Here is a 23,876-nt window from a genome sequence, read left to right as displayed (position 1 = left end):
CTGATATTTTCGATTGGCAAATCTTTTTATTTTATTCTAAAAAAAATATGACACGAGGTTCTTCCTCTACTGCTTTGATAAAAATATATATCAAAATCTTTTGCACTTATTTATTTATTTTTAGTTTATTATAAATTAGGCATAGATTTTTTTTATCAATAAAATAAAAAACATCACACTTAAAAGTTTATTGCAATATAAAATTAATATGTAAATTAAGACATTACATAGTAATTAAAAATCTAGAAATAGTAAACTGTTAATTTTAATGGATCAACAGACAATTAATTATAAATCAAAATTACCTAACAGGTGTTCAATTTATCGTCGCCACATGAGAGGTTTTTAACTGTGCACTTTTAAATTTATCATTGCCCATAAACATGCCTGTAAATACAAAGTATCATAAGAGCAAAAATATTGCTTATATCGAGTGCATACTTGTACGTAAGATTAACGACCTACAACGAAAAATATTATCGTCTACCAAACAAAAAAAATATAGTATTTCTCCAATAAAAGTATATGAATCAATAACAATGAGTTATCATTAGATAATACTTTAATAGCAAATTATATTTAATAATACTATTAAAAATGCATAAAAAAATTATTATCATTTTATTATTTCTTCAAATTTATGTGATAATCCAAAATTAATAATCGACTACATTACATTTATTATGCGATTAATTATTTGCTGAAGTTTTTAATATGCATTTCTAGTTAACCTTCGCTATATGATCAACTAAGATAAATCAGGAAATCTAATTAATTTTTGAATATAAACGACAAAAAAAAAACTATAAACTGTAAATGTTAATGCTTTACTATCCATTTTATTATAACAAATTTAAAACGAAGAAAAAAAGACCTTGTCGGAATCCTTTTAAATCTAAAAATACTAATTGATAAAATAAAAAAATAGCAGTCGTTTAAATATTTTATTTGGAAACCAGAAGTAAAGTCTGATTTTTTTAAATATAAATAGTCTTACTCTAAGATATCCTCGACTTCATACTTTAAAATATGCACCAAGATTAATTGTTTTTAGACACTGAATAAATATTCATTAAGATAAATAAGATTGAATATACTATAACCATGTTTTTTCTGTGTAATTCATAAAATAATTTTTATTTATTGATATCTTATTAGTGAGTTTAAGGCGTTTTAATAAATCAAAATGTCATTTAGAATCAAGATAAAAATAAAAATCGTGGAAATACTATTCTAAAATATCTTTAAAAAAACATTTTAAAGCGAGTATTTAATGCGTTGTTAAGCTTAATATATATTTATTCAACTGTTAAACAAAATTATGAAAAAACTATATATTTTTTTTAACTAAAATAATCTTTTCCCTGGTTGTTAAGGCATGCATTTCGTGCACATTTGTTGTAAAATTTCACCATAAAAGTAACTTTTTCTTAAACAAATTTTGCCGGGCATTGGTGCACACCATGGCGCAATTTGCCGCTCACAGTTAGCGTGTTAATCTAGTAAGTGTTAACCCACGGCATTTTACAATACATATATAATTGTTCAAATAATCAAACGAAACTTTTATCAATATAAGAATCACTTAGATCCGTTAATTGCAAGTAAAATAATAAATATTTTTATTTATTGTGATTATTGTTATAAAAGTTAAACGTATAGTAATAAAAATTGTTTTTAAAAAAAAAACATTCAAATTTAAAGCGATTTTTTTTAATTACTGTTGGGGTCCGCACTACGCGGCTAAGTATGTATATCAAACCTTTGACACATCAACGTTGTTCTTGTAATATGTATTTTAAATAGTTGTGTTAAATCCTAATCCTCACAAATACAAAATTGGTTTAGTGACTGTGCAAATAGAGAAACCGAAAAAAGAATCATTCGAATCAATAAACAGATACTTATACATGGTGGTCGTCGTGTTTCGTACATATTTGAATATTAAAATTACTTATTAGTTTTAATTTCGAATTTATAAAAAATTGTATATCTTACGGAATTGTAATAAATTTCTGTAATTAATATTGTTATCAGCATTTATAGTTAAGAGTTTACATTTTTGCTAAAAATACGCGAATTATTGATTTATATGTAAAGATAAAAATTAATTTATTAAAAAATATTATATATATTTTAATTTCTTAAGCATATGTTTTAATTACGTATTTATTTTATAAACGACAATTTTATTGTGTGATAGAAAAATTAAATAAATATATAAACATACAATAAAATAATATTTAAAAAAGCATCTTATAATTTTAAATTTTAGTTAGTTGTTGCATCTTTTTGGTCATAAATTTAAATTAAATGCTTATTATAATAATTTATCATATTCAAAATAATATTAGTACAATAATAAGTAATAAACATATACTAGTAAAATAACTAAATACAGAATTAAATTCTATATGCATGGCAATACATAAAATGATTATTAATAAGTAAAGATAATAATAATATATGTTCTTTTTTTTGTATAATTATAGTAAAAAGCACAAAGTATAGCAATATGTTAATTATAATCCATCACTATCTATTACAATATATTATAATATAGAAATGGAATTTGCAATATTTTTTTGTTACAAAAACTTCAATTAAAGTTATGCATATGTGACACAAAAATATGATAAAAACAACTATCATAAAGAAATATAAATTTTAACAAATAAATAACTTTATACTTACATTTACATTTAGTTTACTATATACATCCTTACTACAACAAAAGTAAAAAAAAAACATATTTAAAAAAAATGCATTTTTTTTGTAATGATTTTAATTTTTAAAATTTAAAAATTAAAATCATTAGAATTAAAATTCTTAAAAATAATTTAATAATTGATTTTAAATAGTTTAAAATATATTTTAATATACTATTAATAAAAAACAATACAATAAAAAAAATGACATAAAAATTAAAAAAACGACCCAACTTTACTAAAGTTTTTTAACTGTCTTTAACCCTTTATGTGCTATGTGCGGATAAATCAGAATCACCGTGTGAGGCACTTAAGTGCGAAATTCGAATTTATACCACGCTCAATACAAAATAGTAGTTTTTCGAATTATTATTTATAAAAAGTCACGTAATTAGTCAATTATACAGTAAAAAATTAAATTAAAGATTTAATTTTTAATTTTATTTTTTTACTGTATAATTGACTATGCATATACGTTACTGTTTTTAAAAGTTAATTCAGCATTTAAAGAGTTCAGTAAGATATTTCACTATAAATATCAATAAACATAAATATTTTAAAAGCAAAAATGAGTAGCGGAAAATTCAATAAAATAAATTAATTATGCCCCTTACTTTTCATACCCTATTTTTTTAAAAAGCGAAATGTTTTTTTTTTGTCAGCATAAACAAACGATATTGCCTGTCCGATCAAAACCCATCAAACAGTATTTATAAAATTTTTGCATAAAAACTGTGAACAGTGACGATGTTGAAATTTTTTTCCGATTTTGAATCGACCGTTACACAGATGCACTAATGAGTTTAATAATATATTTTTAAACAAACAGAGGTTTGTTTTGCGTATTTACACGGATGTCCATAACTATTTATCTATAAAAAGTCCCAAACGTGTGTACTAAAAGTGGTCGACTGTGCAAGTACTGAATATTCGAAATACATAGTTTAAATTTGACATCAATTTTATTCATATTTATTACACTTGAAGTCGTTAGACCTCACTGAAACATAAAACAAGGGTTTGTGCATAAAATTTACCGAGCAGATACAAAACCCTTTAATATACATAATTGTTTTAGATACGCTAAAAGCATAAAAAATTAACTATTTTTAAAACTAAGAATCAACGAATTATTTCCAAGCAAGTGCACTTAAAACGGCTGGACCCCACTTTAACAAAAAATCTACTAATAACTAAAACACCTTAAATTCTCAGTTCACAGAATAGTGACGTTGCAAAATATGTTGCTTTTAAATCTTGACGTTGTTATACACGTCTGATTCGATCTGCATTATACAAAAACAAAGAGTCTGATTCCACCCTGAATTATCAACATTGGTCAATTAAACAAGATGTTGGATTTTAATAATAAATAAGCCAGAACACTGCTAAGCATGATTACTTTCTTTAAACAATTCAATCAAAAATCTACTTCTTTCGCTTTCCGTTTTGCTGCAGGTCCAAGAGTGCAACTTGATATTCGAATCAACTTAACATATCAAATTTCGGCAACAAAAAGGTTAAGATTTCTTTTGAAAGATATGCATGGTATTTAACACTAATTTTATTACATTTAATAATTCATCAGCTCAACTTTTATATAAGTTTCTTAATATATTGCCAATAAAGCTAAGAAAATCACCAAATGTTTGCATACCTAAACTACCAAGAACACGCGCCCTTGTCACGCCTCCTCTGCAAACTTTATCATCTGTGACGTCTGTTACTCTGTCGACTATATAAATCATTGAACCACTTGTGGTACCAACTCAGTGTCGCGTTACGCTTGGGTCGTGGCACGCCACTAAAATCATCCTATAACCATGAGCTTCAAGCGAAAACTTCACTAATCATAGGCAACTTTGCTCTGCATTTTTCGAAACAAAGTCACGTCTTATGAAGTATCATATCTCAGAGCAAACGCCGATAGCCTAATCAGTATTATTAGAATTAGCGGTTAATTTACTTATTCGTATTTACTTAATAGTATCGCTAGTCATTTTTATTTAATTTATATTATTCTAAACATGGAGTTTAAAAATATGTCGTTGGCCATTTTGATATTGGCTGTGGTTATTATTAATACTTCCGGATTACCTACAAGTGCCGATGGTGAGTTATCTTTTTATAATATATATTATATGTTTTACCATGAAGAATCAAAATTATAAACGTGAAACTTTAATAGGAGCAAATTTATGATCAAAATTATGGCTCATTATTATATATATACATACATACATATATAATATAATAAATAATTATTTAAAAAAATGATACCAGATTCGCAATATGTTTTTTTTTTTGAAGCGTTAATTTTATTCTTTAGTTAAATTTATTATATAGATAATCTTAATATTATTATCAGAAAGTTAACTGATCCTTTTTTATGTTTATAGTTTTGCGTAAGCAAATAACTGTAATATATTGTTTTGTTGACAACTTATTAACTTTATACAAGGACAGAAAACTATTATAGTTACATTGAGATGTATAATAGTTAGATTTTTTCTGGCTCCTGTGTTCTTTCCTGTTGTTTTTAATAGCCATGGCTTTATAATAGTTTTATTTTTTAGATAATCATTTGTGCTTTTAAAAATAATATCTAATTGAAAAAATAAGATTATTTTTAATTGAAATTTTAAAATAGTACTAGAATAAAAAATATATAATAAAACCACACCACATTTTTTTTATATTATAAAAATCCATAAAACTATTTTTTTATTTAAAACTAATAATTTTAGAATCAAACGTTTAAAATTGCAATTAAGCAATAAATTTACTATCTATTGTAGTAAATAATAAAATATTAAATTGATGATTGAAGATGAGAAATGATTATGTAAATTGATTGAGGAAGTTATCAATTGCCTAGATTGATTATAATTTGCATGTTATAGCAACGAGATAATTTATACTAAATTTAATTATTTATTTATAGCATGAGTTTTAATCTAAATTTATAAAAATATATGTTTTATTTCATTATGATTTTATTATAAAATACTCATTGTGCTTCTTGATTCTATTAAACATTGGTTCTTTAATACTATTTTTGAGAACTGTTCCTTCAAATGTTAAATCTTTCTTCATTAATAGTTCAGCTATAAATAAAATGATTGCACATTAAAACAAATGAGGCATTGCCATTGTGTTACAATCACAATCACATTTTCACTTTAGTTAATGAACCTTTAAACCACTTTTAAATATTACTCGTAAATTTTCGTCCAATGCCTTCACTATACATATATGTAAATATGCTAAGTATATATATTATCACTTGCAGTTTAGCTATGTATCATTCGTGAATAAATTTTTATCCTTTACATAATTCAACAAAAGTTACGCCTACTAAATAATTTTACCATTGATCCAATTCTCTTTATCACACCGTATAATAAAATTATTAAAACAAATATTAATTTAATTTATGCTTCTAGATTAAGTTTGACATGTTTACATACCATTATAACCCACATTCTATTAAATCATTATTTATATCGATCCACATTGCTGTTTTTGTTCTCGCTATCGTTCATTGAGCATTGTGAGAATCTGCTCTCGGTTTCGAGATGATAATGGTATCGAAGGCCGCGGTTGCTCGTCGAATCCCCGGATCGATTATTAATTAAAACATTGCAAAAACAGAGAATGCTATGACATGACCGTTGTCGGTCACGTAAACGACAAGGTTTTATTCAGAAACGATCCCATCGAGAGACCTCGTCATTGACTTTAAGCGAAACCGTTCGCAACGGTCAATGGCACCTTATGATAAAGAGCTATTGTGTTTTTGAAGGCATTTAATAACACGTGATGTACGCCAAACGTTTATTAAAGGAAATAAAATATTATTTTTATATACGTATATTATATGATGAGGCAACAATATGTTTATTTGCATTTATGGCTTTAGGAAAATAAAAATATTGTTATGCTTTATGAATCTGTATTAACATCAATAAATATTATTTTGAATATTTTAGATTATGTGGTGAAATAATTTTAATATTATTTTTATCGCATTACGTAATATACTATTCTAAAATATTTACCAAATATAATATTTTCAACATATTAGGAGCATACGAAAAAAATATTAATAATATATACAAGTTTGTTTAATCCTTATTATTACATCAGAAGGAGAATAAATGTTGTTTTGCATTTTAAATCTGTACAAGAAATATATTGAATATTTATACAGCCTCCTTTTTCTATATAAATTATTGAGAATATAACGTTAAAAATAAATTAATTTTTAACATATTATATATTTTTCAGGTAATATAATATAAAAGTTTACAAGACAATAATATGTTTATTAGAATTTTGGTAAAAAAAATAATATTAAAAATAAATTGCTGTTCTATTTAATGAACCTCTACAAGATTTATGTTATACATAAATTTATTAATAATAAATATTATTTAACTAATAAAATATTATATTAAAAATTAATAATATATCGTATAATACTGCTCTTAATATTTTTTTATATTTTATAATTAAATATTTAATAAAAGTTGTAAGCGTATTTAGACCCCAAAAAATAATACTTTTGTCTAAAATTAGTTACAGTCACTAAAGCTATTTTTATATTAAAAAAGTATTTTAGCATAAAAAATTGCTTACAAACTGTTTTAGGCATATTCATAAGAACTATTATTTAACTAAATAAATATTACATAAGTTATTGAGAATATATCGTGAAATATTGTTTTAAAAATATAATTTTACTTTATTGTATATATTGTAGATATTATTCATAAGATAAAAAATAAAGATTTTATGCATATGAAGACCCCAATAAAATAATATGCTTAGTTGCATATTATTTTAGGAGAAAAAAAATTGGTTCAATTTTCTGAATATTTATAATAAATATGTAACAAATAAATTATCAAAGATAAATCTCATTTAACTAAATAAATCTCAGTATATGAAATAAATAATTACAAATATATTGTAAGATAATATTCTACATATTTTTGCTACGCTTTATTTTATATTATTTAGACAAATTTATTGTTAAAAAACAAGAACATGCATTTTTGTAAAAAAAAATTGTAATTGTATCTATTAGTTTTTATTAAGGATTAAAAGATATTTTAATAGAAATAATATTTTTGCCTGTTTAATAAATCTTGTAAGAGATATTAAAAGATAAGAATTTCTTACTAATAATTCTTCTTTTACTGAAAAAAATATATATTGTAAAATATTGTTTTTATTATTTTTTGATGCTTTTTAATTCGGAAAATTTAGAAAAATACATTGAAAGTTATCAAAATTTTAGTAAAAAAAATTTTTTCTAGTTTATTGTGCAAAATTATTTTGCTAGATAGAAAATGTTTTTCTGTAAAATAAATATTTATGAGTTATGTAAGAAATGGATTTATTAACAATAAATCTGTTCCTCATAAAACATGATATAAAATGATAAACTTATCATTATTGTCGAGTCTTTTTTATTATTGAAAACTGCTTAAGAATAAAAAAAATGTTATTATGGATCTATATAATTTATATGAAAGACATATTTAGCAACAAATAATATTTTTTATGTTGAAAAATATTATTTTCCATACTTTTTTGCCACATTGTATAATAATTGCTTAAAAAAATGACAAACAAATAACATTATTAAGATTTTTGCTTCAAAAATTATTTTAATATTTAAAATGATTTTAAATTTATATAATAATTTAAAAAAATATAGTCTTTGCAATTTGAGAAAAATTTCAAACCTATTAAAATTACAAAATAATTAAACATATAAAGACAATAAATTAGTAAAAATTATATCAGTATTTCATGTGAGAAAAAAATGTATTTTTATTTTTACGAGTCTATATTTTATAATTTATAATTAAAAAATACATTAATTTATTTACAGTAATGTGTATTTTTATTAAATAAATATGGCTTAAAAATATTTATAAATCAGTAATATATTTTTCAAAGAGTATATAATGAAAGTTTTAAACCAATTAATTACCCAAAATTAAATCATTTATAAATATATGTAGTAATTACAATTTTTTTTAATAAAAATGCTACATGTTAAAAAAATCTTAATGTTATACTATTTTGCAATGCTGTTTTTTACTCTAAAAATATGACATATATCTGAAATAGGGTTGTGAACTGAAAATATAACTTAAATGCCTTTTATTAAACATAATAAATTACTGAATGATTTTCTATAGTTGAAAATTGGCAATAATTTTCGTAGCAATACTTAAATTAAAATACATATTGAAGATGAAAGTATTATACTGTTTTTAACGTAACTTTAAAAAATATATATGTATATACATACATATATATTTATATCATAGGATAATTTGATAAAGTCAACATAGCTACTAGATTTAGAAACAATACTTATTTAATATTTTCACAAAATCGGGAACTGACCTTTGTTATTATTATAAATAAATATAATAGACTTCTTATCTTTATTATTAATTATGTTTATCGTATGGAACTTTGATATTAAATATTCAAGAATACTTTTTGATATTTTGTATCATATCTTATACCTTACATTACCTAAATTCTTGTTTATTTTATCGATCCACTATTTTGTATTTTAATTACGAAATTAAATTTATAGTTTTTTAATCTATTTATCCCACAAAAAAACAAATTTTTGTCAAAGAAAAAAACAATGGATCGTATTATGAAAATTTTCGCGACTAATCAAAAATATATATAGAACGGTTCGTTGCTTTAAATATTTTTTTATTTATGATTATTAACATTTTTCAACCATTTTTTAACGAATTTCAACTTATAGACATATTTTCTATTTAACGGCACTTTACATTTTTATTATTTTTAAAGAATAATAAATAAATATATTCTTATATCATAAGCTGTGTGTTGATCATTAAATTTTTTTTATAAAATATCTATATAAAAATATTAATCAAGCATTTTTTCAATTTATTATTTGCTGAGATATCTAGATAGTTAAAACTGTTATTAAAACCAAAGTTATGATTCTCTTTCATAATTATTAAATCTACTGAATCTATATTTAAACACATTTCTACCTTATCTTTTATACTATATAATTAATATTCTTTCTACGGAAAATTTATATCAAAAAAACAAGGACATGTAATTAGTATTCTAGCCTTGTTTTATATGTACGATTACATTATTTTCATAGTACTTCCTAAACGTTGATAAATAATTACCATATCTATTTTCTATCAGTAGAAAAACGATGATAAAGAAAAGTTTATAGATTGAACGTAACATTTGAATTTATAATATAAAATTAATATTTTATGCACCTTAACACTAATTATTTTTTTAATGAAATAATCACATTTTTTTCATCGTCATACTTTTGCCCTTGACAAAATAAAATGCGTACGTTAAATACGCTTCAAAATTAATTAAAACAATATTTACAATTAAAAACTCATTTAATTAAAAATATTTTTGCAACTAGATAACATTTACATTGAACGGAATAAACATAAAATAACTCTTCTTACGTCATGCGTTTTTTTATTAATATTATAAAATAAAAAATGTGAATTTTAGTAAAAATTATCTATAGTTTAAAAAACACATTTAAACGCGAGAAATCAAAGTTCATTGGCAAACATGTGTAATATTTATTTTATTTATATGCTTTATTTACATATACGCGACAAATTACTTTCATGGTTTACTGCTACTTTTAATTATTATGACTTAATGTTTATCTGATTTAAACCATAATAGAATACGATAAGTCTCACAGAAATCGACAACAATAAACTTAATAGTATTTCCAATTAAAATTTAATAAAAATTGTATTTTTTTAATTTATTAAGAAATAAATCTAGCTCATTAGAGTACAAATGCACTAAATACATAATAAAAAATAAGTTAAAAACGCACTTCACCTTTGATCTAAGAAACGAAAAAATGTTATCAATTCTCTATCGGAAATGACAACACTAAAATAAAATACCTAATTGGTTTAAACGTCAAAAATAAAACATTCTTTAGATAAGCAAAAATAATTCGTAAAGTGTAATTATCAATATTGCTACACTTATTATATATACTTATGATACATAATTTAATCAGAATTTCACGTTTCAATATCAAATTTTTCCTTCCTTCTGATTTCTTAGTAATGTAATCAATATACTTAAGATTTAATTAAAATTTAGAACTGTCTTATTTTAGGATATCCAGAGCATCGTTGTAATGAATTATATGTTCCAATTTCAACTACTTAGAATTGTAATCTGAATCTTTGAAATTAATATTTATTAGATATATGTTTAGTTCATGTATTAATCTTAATCTGATTAAGCGTATGCCAAATTTCCCAGATTTTAAAATCTTAGTCAATATATTGTATATCATATCAAATTTTAAAAAATACAAAAAATATCAATAACTTATTCTTCGTATTTTAAGTAATTTCCAGCGATGTCAATTTGTACTTGTCGCTTCAATTTTTGCTTATTCAGGAGTGCAACAATGCTGTAATTTGGGTCCTTTGCTTTTCTTAATATGTTGCACATTCAAATGATTCACTCTAATTTTTAGACAGCGGCAGAGCAGCCAGAGCTTTATATGAATTTACCGATGAAAATCAAAGTGAAACTTGGTACGCAAAGGCACAAGGGGAGCTGAACTTGCAATTGCAAAAGCAGATCATAAAGAAGAAAGCCAGGAATGCCATCATGTTTTTAGGAGACGGTATGTCTCTTCCTACTTTGGCTGCAGCTAGAATCTATAAGGGTCAACTAAACCACGGAAAAGGAGAGGAAGCAAAACTCTCTATTGAAAATTTCCCTTACACTGGCCTCTCCAAAGTATGCCTCAATATATGCGCTTTTATTTAATTCTAAGATAATGATATTAATTCAATCAAACATGTTTATAGACTTACTGCGTCAACAGTCAAGTAGCTGATTCTGCTTGCTCAGCAACTGCTTATTTATGTGGTGTGAAAGCTAATATACGCACCATTGGTGTGACAGGAACTGTAGTCAATAGAAATTGCACCCTATCAGCTAATACTAAATACCATGTGGACTCCATAGCTAAGTGGGCGCAAGATGCAGGAAAATCTGCAGGTGAGTTATTTTTTTTAATGTTGAGCTAAACATATGTTGATATATGAAATATTACAGGCATTGTAACTACCACTAGAGTGACACATGCTTCACCTGCTGGAACATTTGCTCACACTGCCCACAGAGATTGGGAATCGGATGCTGATGTATTGCTAGATAAAGGCGATCCTAAAGTATGTCACGATATAGCATTCCAGCTAGTGAATGAAGATCCAGGAAATAAATTTAAGGTGATTAGATAAAAATAGCTTTCGGGTAACTACTTGGTAATATTTCTAGAGTGAAAGCGAATAATTTTCAAAGGTTTCAAAAGATCATCGCAGTCAATTCGGCGTAGCTCTGCTTAGCGCGAGTTTGACTGTACTCTTGTTATTTATTTTGAAAATATATATAAGTATTTATACACTAAACAAATACAAATATAAATAATCCTGTTTTTTTTTCCAATGCTACATTGTTATTTTTGCCTATTTTTCTATTATTATTTTTATATAAATTCACACCTCCGAACTATATTCCCCTGGCCGTACTCATTTTCCTGATTTTTTTTTCTATTTCTACTATGAAATCTATGTACATCTTTATTTCTTATTAACTGCTTAAGGACAAATCGGATTTTTTTATTTTTAAATTAATATTTTTTTTGCTTAATTTTTTATAATTATATTATAAAAAAACGTGTTTTTTCGAGTATTGTTAAAAAAATATTTTTATTTTTTTTTGTTGAACATGTATTTTTTATCTAAAAAAAGAAAACAAAAATCAATTTTTTAAACAACTTTTAATTCATGAAGTGACCAAATACAGAGTAAAAATATTTTAAATCAAGAACGAAGTGGTAGTTCTATGGTCAAGTTAAAATGTAAATAATTCAGAATGACAATGTTCAAGCTTAAATCTCCTCAAAAAAAAAAAAATTTGACCAATAGCAATGATTTGGGGCCTAACCAGACTCTTTGTTTTTGTCTAATATAAATCTTATCTTTTTAGCGTACGTAACATCTCGAAAGCAATACGGTAAAAAACATATATATTTTCTAAAATGTACAAATATATTGGGCACTACCATTTTTCACGTTAAAGTGAAGTCTCACAATTTTAGTGCAATTATTTAAAAATATTTTTTGATACCGTTAACCCTTTAAAGGTGTGAAGTTAATCCTTCGTTATTCCAAGTCAGAAGCGAAGTAGTAGATTTGTGATTATGTGACTTGATTGTACACTTGCAGAATAGGGGAGAGTTCATGGTATTTTATAGGCCTCGACATTTAGGGTGGAACTAGATCCTTTAAAGTTTTGAAGCTGATAAACAGAATAATGACTAAAATAATTATTTAATTATAACTATTAACTTTCATATATATTTTTAGGTAATTTTGGGAGGTGGACGTCAGAAATTTTTACCTAAAAACGTTAGAGATGAGGATGGAGAAAATGGAGAACGTGAAGATGGCTTAAATCTGATCAATATATGGCAAAAAAATAAGAAAAAAAATGGGTCAACTGCTGCATATGTGACAGATAGAAATTCGTTGCTAAACGCGCCTGAGGTAAATGTACATATATATAGATTTAATAATTTTATGTTTAACCCTTTACACTCCAAAGATATTTTTAGAAGATTTTCAGCAACAAGTAATTTTCAGTGAATTTTTTAATAATTATTTCAGACAAAAATCAGGTTTTATTATATATTTAAAAATGGATTAAAATTACGATGATTCTTAAATGTTTAAATTGAACATTTATTTAATTTTTTTTTAATTAAATGTGATATTTTTAAAACAATCTCTTGAAAAAAGTTAGATATTTTTACACAACTTTTGCAATAATACGTCGTTTATTATATTATTTTGCAACTTTGAGGTTCTGGTCCCCAAATACTGATTATAATATCCCAAATATTTAAAAAAAAAACTTGTACGGAAATAAAATATTTTACCAAAAAAATCATTTTAGAATGAAAAGTCCGTAACCAAAAGACTTTTATATTCGGAACAAAAATAATTCTATTTGTTCTGAAGCTTCATCTAAAATAATCATATAATATTAATCATCTTAACTACATTAAAATTCATTTATAATAGTTTAGGACATCCTTTTTAATTATAAATAAAAAAAAACACTCCAATTTTAATATATACGTCGCGACACAGACTATTGTATAAAGCAACCGAGCAATCCTAGGCAGACCATTTTTTATTAATTCCAAATATTGACTAAATAGATATTTGCTATTTATAAATCATTATCTGTTGTTTCCGAAATAAAATAAAGCAAAATATATCTAGATTGAAAAAAATGTCGTCATAGGAGTTCAAAGGGTTCAAAAGTTCAATAGTTCTTATAACAACTCGACATATTTATTATTTCAGGTCGATTATCTAATGGGTCTTTTCAGTAGCGGTCACATGCCGTTTCATTTAGATGCAGATGCAAAGAAAATTCCAACTCTCGCCGAAATGACTGAAGTAGCAATCAAGCGATTGTCTACAAACAAAGAAGGATACTTTTTGTTCGTAGAAGGTGGCAGAATTGATCACGGCCATCATGCTAACAAAGCACGAAAAGCCTTAGATGAAACTCTAGAATTCGCTGATGCTATCACGAAGGCTCAGGCGATGGTATCAGATGACACGCTGATCGTCATCACTTCAGATCACGCTCACACCATGTCATTCTCCGGATACCCAACGAGAGGTAACAATATATTAGGATTTGCTGGCACTGCTATTGATCAAAAACCATATACCACCTTATCGTACGCCAACGGACCTAGTTACGTGAGTGGAAGCAGACCTGATCTAACAAATGTTGACACACGTGAGTAAAAAAATACACTCTCTACTAAACCTTGAAGCAAAACCAATGTTTTAATTTAATTTTTATTTTTTCAAGATGACCCCGATTTCCAGTTTCCTTCCACTGTGCCAATAGATCCTGAAACTCACGGAGGAGATGACGTTGGTGTATTCGCCAAGGGACCATACTCTCACTTATTCGTGGGTGTATTTGAAGAAAGCTACATCCCTCACGCTATGGCGTACGCCATGTGCATTGGAAAACAAGCAACAGCTTGCTCTAATCCTATACTGTCATGGTTACCTTAAAAATCTCAAGACGAATTAAAGATATCGAATATTTATTTTAATTATTGCATTTTCGTAAGATAATTTATTTAATTTGTTTTAACGGTAAATATATTTAATATTGTTGTTAAATACTTATTTTTATGCAACCCCACTTTTTCCTATTCTAAATTTAAGTCTAGCAAGGTCTTGCGTTTTTGACCATTGTCATTGCGACCGATGACCCTACAACTTATGATCAAAGTCAAACCATCGACGTCCTACTCCAATAGCATATGATGGAAGTCATGTAACGCTTCTGCGCTGATACACAGCGGAACACAGTTTCTGCCACTCGATGGTAATCGCCATCTTGTAAATTTGTTCAACTGTTTAAGACAAGATACGTTATCAGAACATAACGGCTACTTGTTAAATTGTAAACATAGCTATCCTTGCCGATTTTACTATCGACTTTTAATATGAGAGTATTGATTGAAGTATATTCAAACCAAATTTTTACCAATAGGAGGGCGCAAAAACAATTATCACTTCTCAGAAGTAAAAAATTCGCGTCAAAAGCAATAAAATCGCGTAGGCCTACTGCGACGATAACATAATATTGAGCCGTTCTTCGATTTATATTTATAATATATTTCACTAAAACATATTTTGTTGTTTTATATCTATGAAAAATCGTTTATCGTCATCTGTGATAATTCGGCTAATTTAATTTCCCAAATCATTTTAACGAAAGCAGAATCAGCTAGAAGTGATTGTAATTGACACTTGCATTGATAATTTATAGATCGAATCTGACAAGATATGATCTTTTAAGATAACGATTCAAGATGTTGCTGTTTTTCTTTTTCCTTTTTTGTGCTATGATCAATATTTTTTTCAAGCGCTACATTTTTTAATTGTTATTTTAAGGTTTGGTAACCTTAAGGAGTGTGACTTCACAGCCAGTAAGACGAATGTTGACAAGTAATAATTTATTACCTTATATTACATATATTGCGAGTTACCATAATGAGTGAGCAGTGGTGGAGTAGCTGGCGCAGGGATGATGTCCATGGAAGATCCTCAGGGGTCTTGTAGGTGGCAGTGACAGTGTCTGGAATCAGTTATTCTTGCTGCGATGGTCAGGCTCGGAAGTCTCGGGCCGTATCTTTGCATCTGCAAAGTGGAGCAAATTTACCAGCCTTATGAATTCAGGGTTGCAAAGCTTGTTGACCATTCACAACCATTCACTCCCTTCTTAAAACAACGAAATATGTATAAAAAGTGACATTTGCTTGATGGACATCTCCGAGGTCGAATTTTGCAACGGGAATGTTGTAGCTTTACAGTGCTTTTCTTCTTCCGGTGAAATGTTGTTTACCGTGACCGTTTCGTAACAAAGAATTATTCATTCAATGCACCGGAGAATCCTTGCGTGTTATTAATGGGAAATCCTATTTTTCTTTGTGTGGTCCCATTATTGTCTATTTTATCCTTATTGATAAATGAATATTTTTGATCTCAGATTTTAACGCGAGTTTCAAGAATAGGATCCTCTATGGTATTATTATATACACTTAATTATAATCACTATACTATAATAAGTAAAATAATATTTAATTTAGGAAAATATATTATAAAAAAATCCCAAAAAAGTTCAAGACTATGCAGTATTACTAAAAACTTAGTAAACACACAAAATAGTCCTCGCATATGATATATTCTAGAAACTTTGCTAAAAATATATTTCTATAGAAATAGTTAAATTAATTGCTGGAATTGAAAAAATTTTGTTTAAATCTACTGCATTTAATCAAAATATTCAGATTGATCTTTGGCAAACCTAACGAAATTAAATACACCATTATAAAACTTGAGACGTTTAAGTATTCGGAAAAAACTTTCTTTTAGTCGAGTTTATAAGTGCTTTAATTAAAAATACATATAATAGAATGCTAAATAAATGCGCTATAGTATAAGCAATAATCGAAACTCTGATAGCACTAGATAAGTAAAGCATCACTACTAAAAAAAAATGCTTTAAATATTCTACAGGAAACAAAGTATATTGACATTTGATACATATGTACTTTCATAATACATAAAATTTTCTATTCCGAAAAAGATCAATAAAAAAGTAGTGCGAAAACTCTCCCAAGTGTCCAAGTGTATAAAAACACAATCATGTAAGTGTATAAAAATTCACTACCGATAACATTTCAAGAACTTAACTAGGTTCCTAAGAGCTAGAAACCAAGCGGCACGATTCTTGACTATCGTCATAAACGAGAAGACAGAGAAATCAGCCGCTTCCCTCTTCACATCAACCGTGGTCCAGCTACGACGTCCGAAATCCAGAGTTTAACTTTTAACTCGTTAAATACAGACATATTAAATTGATTTGATTGTTGCACAAATATTAATTTTTAACTAAATATCTTTGTTTATAAAAAATAAACTTTTTTGCTATATAGGCCACAAAAATTACAAAATCTAATTTATTTTAGTATTATTTGCTTAGAATAACATAGATGTTAAAGTGGGAATTAATGGAACTTTTTATATAACAGTGTTCACTGTCTCGCTGATAAAACTGTCAGGCGAAAAAATTAAAGCAATATAAATAAAAATGATGATTTCTAAATTACTATTTTTTATTAAAAAAAAATTAGAAAATATTTTATCTCCAATATAAATTAATAAAAAAATAATTGTTTTTGCGTTAATTTAAAAAAATATATAAATCTAGAACTATTACCTAAAAAATTATAGTTATTTTTGATTTAATGTAATAAATTAGCGGGGAAATTACGTTTTTTATAAGGGGGATTTAATTTATATAGCACGTCTTAAACGCTATAAATTCACACCGACCAATTGTGAGATACATACTCACGAACTATTAGTTGTTTTTAATTTCGAACACACAAAAGAAAAGTTATACAACCGGTCGATCGGCGATTGATTAATTCCCTTGTCGACCTATCTCAAAAATCGGTTGATATCTGATCTCACGCTGCGAACCAGCAGATGGAATTCGCTGCTTATATGCAGTTTATTATTGATAACTTAACAAAAATAAGTATTGCTATTAGAAACATAGAAAATATATTTACTAACGAAACATTATTTGAAATAAATAATTCATGAACCATGAGAAGCGATCTAGTATTAAAGTCTTTTAACCTTATACCTCGAGAAGTTAAATTTGATCGTAAGAGCGATAAGGCTTAACGAACATAATAGATCAAGATTATCTGTCTATTGTACTCAAAGTGGCCAAGGATTTAAAATAATAGTATGATAAATATTATGAATAATTGTACTCTTGAATATGAAATAAATATAAGACTTTAGCACGTGTTAATTATATAGTAGGTAAAAATAAAGTCTATAGTTCCAATTTAAAACCACATCTAATTTATAGTAAACATTACCTGTACATAAGTACATGAGAAAAAGATGTATGTATATATATATATATATATATATATATATATATATTATATATATATAAATCATACTTTCTTTTTAATATGCACGTTGAAGCTAATGGGTTTTTAAAGTAAAAAAGAACTCTCCTCTTAATTACTTTGGTACGCCGTTGATGAAAAAACTAATAAAAACACAAATCCCCTCATAAAATGCATACAAGTCTCCCACTTAATATATGTAGTTTATAATAAATACAACACACAGTATAAGAAGAGCATTTCTATGCGATGAATACAAAAGCGTATTGCTTAATATTTATGAGGCCGACATTATAATACACTTATGGTATAAAATAATGGCGAGTTTTGCATATGGAGGGTCTATGAAATAATATCGAATAAAATAAGTTTTAGGGGAAAACCAATTTTAATATAGAATATATGTTTCTAAAAATACATTGTAATAGTTTTGACATTGTTCAAACACAATGTCAACGGTATTGCCAATAAGGAAAAATAAATAAACAATAGTTATCTTGATCGCGTGTTGATAACTTTGTAATTTTTGTATTTGAGTTGTTCTTGTAATATAATCATGATAAATATACCTATTTTTTAAAAATTGATTAAATAAAATAATCAGTACTGAGATAAGATAATTACTGTTAAAATATAATAACATATTAATCATATAAATAATTACTTATAACTTAATAATTGTATACAAAATATAATTTTATCGTATCGTTTATTAAAAAAATTATTGCCTAATAAAAAACTACCAAAGAGTCCCTTTATCTTGTTATATTGAAATATAAATATTTTATATTCAGTACTTAAACAAGGGATGTTCAATAAGTAGAAGGAATTTAATTATGGCTATAAACCCAGCGATAATGTAACATTAAAATATAATTTAAAAAAAATTTTTCCTTAAATTAATTTTTAAGATTAAAATCATATTAACGTTTTTTTATTCCCTACACATTTTGGATAAAAAATATTTCGAATACCTAAAAATATGTAGTAAGAGAGATATTCGGCTAAAAATTGTATTCAATGCTTTACTCGCAGTATTGTTGTACTTGCAATGTGTGTTTAAAATAGCCTTGCGGCTTAAGAATTTTTTTAATCCTTTTGTATTAACACACATGCTTTTGTTTCAGTACACTGCGTGGATTAAGGCTAGACTTGACCTCCTACCTGGGTTGTCACTTCTCAATTATTTATTTTTTAATTTAAAATAAAATATAATATATATTGCACAATCAATATAAATGCTTAAAAAGCTCAAAATCAAATTGAAGGTCGTATAAATGTAAATCTATATATTATAGCATATTTTAATTAAAATCATTTTATAAACTAACCTTCGAGGGATATCGTTTTGCAGAGACAAAATTCTAAAAAAGAGTCATATTTTTACTGGATAACAATTTTCTCTCTAAATAAAAACACAATCACCCTCACTAAAGTATTGTTTTGCTAGCGGAGATTATTTTAAAATAAACCCGTTCACTATTTATCGAATCTAATCACAGAAACAGTTGATAAAAATAAAATATTTTAGCGTTGCTCGAATAATTGTATGTTAAATATATGTTCTTGCGAACCCTTGTATATGTTCCTGCGAGCAGATTTGCTAAAAATGAAACCTATAACAAGAGAGCTTAGATTCTTCTTAAATCTCAAAACTCGAAACATTTATCAATATAAATAAAAAAAAGACATGTTTAAAAATTAAGAGCTTTTTTATTTATAACTTAAAAGCTTTGATAACAAAAATAAATAGATATATAGTTCATAAAATAAATGGTAATTAATAAAAATATTTGATTATTAAATTGATAATTATTAATTAAAAATCATAAATATATGTTCTCCAGATATATTATTTTCAGAAAACATATCTTAATCTCTACTCTCAACTTTTGACTGTATCTAAAAAATAATCAGATCTGTCTGTACATATCATTAGAACTTGTTTTGATCGTAAAATAAATAAATAAAAATCAAAACCCATTTAGACTACTATCTACGCGGATGACAGATTTTTCATCAATTCTAACCCTTAACGACTTTCATGTCCTTTTCCCGAGACAGTAGGTATAAATATTATAAGGGTATATTACATAATATATATAATTATTTTTCAGAATTACCCAAGAGACGTATCTTATAATTATTATCAAACACGCGGTTAACTTTTGATCGCAGTAAATCACAAAATTGCGAGATCAAATTACGGAGTGGTAGTCGTGTCTTTATCTTTCCATAATTATTGTGCTTGTTAATTATAATTAAAAATGTATTGCAACTCAATTAGAATCTGCATTGTTTATAGTAGATGTTTATACATCGTATAATAAAATCATAAAGTTATAAAATATCAGTATCTTTAACTAACAAGCTATACTTAAATTAAATCTATATTACATAAAAAATATTTTGTATTAGCTTATAATATATTAATACCTTGCATATATTTTCAAATAACGAAATGTATACATTTTTTCGAATCTACAGATATAAAAGTTAAGAATACGGTACGCAATCTCGACATTATAGCCTACAGTTAAAAATCCCTAAGCATCGATGGATTGTCGACACCGCCCCCAGTTACTTATATAAATATTTTATTAAATACACGTTTATTATTAAAATGATTTTTTTATATTTTTATTTTAAGTTCACATTCCAACATAAGAGCAAATAAAATTTCCACAATAACTATTCATAAACATCCGAAACAAAAAATCTGGGACGCTGTTTAATGTTCCAATAGAGATTTCTATTTACACAAGATCCTAATTGTCGTTTTTATGGTGATATATGGTCAGATAGTTATATATATATATATATTGTCAGAAGACGCCTTAATATTGAAGCAAACAAAATTTCCATAATAACTGTCCATAAACGTCCTGAATTATGAAAACTAGTTGTGCGAAGTGGATCGTATCGGCGATTAATAACAAATGGTGTGAGAGCCGGCGACCGACAGACCCTCCCATCTAGGGGTGGAGAAAACTAGGGGTGGTTTCGGTGGTTTTCCCGCTCAGTGCCGTTTCGAAAGCCGGCGCGCGAGTTACTCATAATCGCAACCATTTCCGCATTAACTGTGGTCAATGAAGAAGGTTTGTTTCGGAAGTGACCTACCGGAAGTGATAGCCCAATTGAAAACAAATTGCTAATTAGGATAAATAAACACTGGAAAATTGTGACGTCAAAACATATTTAATTCATATCTATGTTTTGCCATAACAGTTCTCGATATCCGATACTATAATGAAATAATCGCAAATGGCGTTTATTAATTAAATCAGACTTAGCTCTTTACAATATTATTTTTTTAATACTAACTTAGACTATGAAGTTTTGCATTATGTTCTTTATATGCATATTTTTAATTAACGAAATATGTAAACTATTTTTTTATAATTAATTAAAGAAAGGCACATGAAAATAATACTTTTTAACTTTAATAAAATATATAAATACTACAACAAAAAAATATACTAAACTATGAATATAAATACAAAAAATAAAAAGGTGCTACAAATATTAATTTACTATTATCAAATAACCAAATAAAAATAATTTTTTGACCTCATTGTAAATATAATATTTTAATAATAAGATTTCTAAATTGTTATACACTTTTAAATGTGTCTATTTTGATATAGTGACTGATGATAAATTACAGATTTTTTGATGCCTTACATATTATAAATATTAAATAGGTTGAGAGATAAAATATAAGTCATTATCTTATAGTGCCATATCATCTCTTTTGATAGGAGTTTTTCTGAGATTGTGAAAAAAAAAACAGTTTTTTTAAACAAAACTAAAAATTATTGAGTAAAATGTGTCTTTCATTAGATAGCCAAATCTTTTACATATTACTATAGTGAAAACTTCTTAAAATAATAACGAAACCAAAAAAACGTACTTTAAATATATGTATAATATGTGTGAGTATAAACTAAGAATCTAAGAACATAGAATTCTTTACTGATACATATTAAAAAGTCATCTTTAAAAAAAGCTTCATTCTAACCATTAATCATTTGAGTAATGAGTTAATTTATACACATTTGTTAATTTATTAGTATACACCTGGAAAGTGAGTTATTCTATAATACATATTTTTCCATAATTATTTCTGTTATTTATTTAATATTATTTTATATTCTAATTATATTCAACGTTTTACTGCTTTTTTGTATGTCTTAATAATTTATTTCTACACTTTTCTATCATTAAATTTCGTAAATTTATTTCACATATTATTCGGCTTTTGTCGATTTTTTTATATGAATTCAGAGGCTCTCAATTTGTTTATAAAAATAATATAAAATATTTATGTTAATTTATTTCATACTTTTTTAATTTATTGGTGTTATTTTCTATAGAAATAATTTTCATTAAATTAAATTTTAAAAATATTATATAATATAAATATGTGTTTTTTTATTATTTAATAAATTATATAAATATCTAAGGTTTCTCAAACCAGTGAAAGATCAACCACCGTACATGTTGATAAAAGGTTGATAATAAAATGTTTCAGTAGTTATATTAGATACCCGCAAAACTACAACTAAAACGAATATTTAATAAAATAATAATAATTATTATAGTAGTTAAAAAAATATGTAGAACATTTTTTATAAATAATATAAAAGCGTGTATTTAATGTTCATCTTAATTTTTGTGAATAAACATTTCAGTCCTCTCAAAAAAAAAAGCTTCGTTTTAAATAATATTTAGTAAAATGACAAATATTTAATAAATAGCAATGATAATAAAATAAAATATATGTAGAACAATTAAATCATATTTTTTTTAATATTTTGTATATATAAACCGAAAATACAGGAAAACAGATTTTTTCATTAATAAATTATATTACGAACATTTCAGACCTCTCTTATAAAGAAAGCTTCATCATTAAAAAAATAAGTAAAATATGTTACTAGTTCCATAAGAAAAATTTGTAAACACTAAAATTTTCATTGCTAAATTATAATTTAGCTCGTTTATAATAGTTTTAATAAAATATGTCAATAGTTGCTTTAGATACCCACAAAACTTTTACATTTCTGAAGGCTTGTTGTGAAATATACATCCATTCTTTTCTTATTAACACATTAACACTAAACTTTGTGAATGGATATTTTATGTGCATTTAAAGCACACGAAATATGAACGTAAAATAATATAATTAAGATGTATAGGTAGCTACTTAAGAACACTGTTATAAACCTGCTAATTAATGAAATCTCTTTTAATATTATACACGTGTGTAGTGACCTATATATGAACATACTATGTGTTTTTTACTACCATCTATTAATATGATATTTAAGTTATCTATCTATACTAGCACTTTGAAAATTTTAATAATGTATTTACTTAAGACAATTTGAGGAGGAATATATTTTTTTAAATGTTCTAACTCGCCTATGGTAATTGTTATCCAGCTTCTTAATACGCTGTCATTATATGTTAATATGTGCAATGAAGAGCTGGTCTGATTTTTATCGTTT

General features: G+C 25.6%; 1 protein-coding gene across 1 annotated transcript; it reads left to right on the top strand.

Moving 5' to 3' along the window:
* Nucleotides 1-4,474: 4,474 nt before the first annotated feature.
* Nucleotides 4,475-15,040, top strand: LOC148231582 (alkaline phosphatase-like). The gene is made up of 7 exons (XM_088192285.1): nucleotides 4,475-4,820; nucleotides 11,287-11,555; nucleotides 11,627-11,819; nucleotides 11,877-12,049; nucleotides 13,190-13,369; nucleotides 14,195-14,642; nucleotides 14,718-15,040. The coding sequence occupies exons 1-7, from the start codon at nucleotides 4,736-4,738 to the stop codon at nucleotides 14,927-14,929; spliced, it is 1,560 nt and encodes a 519-aa protein (XP_088048411.1). The 5' UTR covers nucleotides 4,475-4,735; the 3' UTR covers nucleotides 14,930-15,040.
* Nucleotides 15,041-23,876: the final 8,836 nt, after the last annotated feature.

Source organism: Plectrocnemia conspersa, unplaced genomic scaffold (genome assembly GCF_051122295.1).
Source record: "Plectrocnemia conspersa isolate PC_06_02 unplaced genomic scaffold, ASM5112229v1 ptg000009l, whole genome shotgun sequence".
Classification (NCBI taxonomy): Eukaryota; Metazoa; Arthropoda; class Insecta; order Trichoptera; family Polycentropodidae; genus Plectrocnemia; species Plectrocnemia conspersa.
This window is presented reverse-complemented; position numbering and strand designations above follow the sequence as displayed.

Excerpts from the sequence above, each read along its gene's own strand:
- LOC148231582 (XM_088192285.1), top strand. The coding sequence starts at position 4,736 with ATGGAGTTTAAAAATATGTCGTTGGCCATTTTGATATTGGCTGTGGTT. Across the intron at positions 11,556-11,626 it reads CTTACACTGGCCTCTCCAAA|ACTTACTGCGTCAACAGTCA; the intron begins GTATGCCTCAAT and ends ACATGTTTATAG. Across the intron at positions 13,370-14,194 it reads CGTTGCTAAACGCGCCTGAG|GTCGATTATCTAATGGGTCT; the intron begins GTAAATGTACAT and ends TTATTATTTCAG.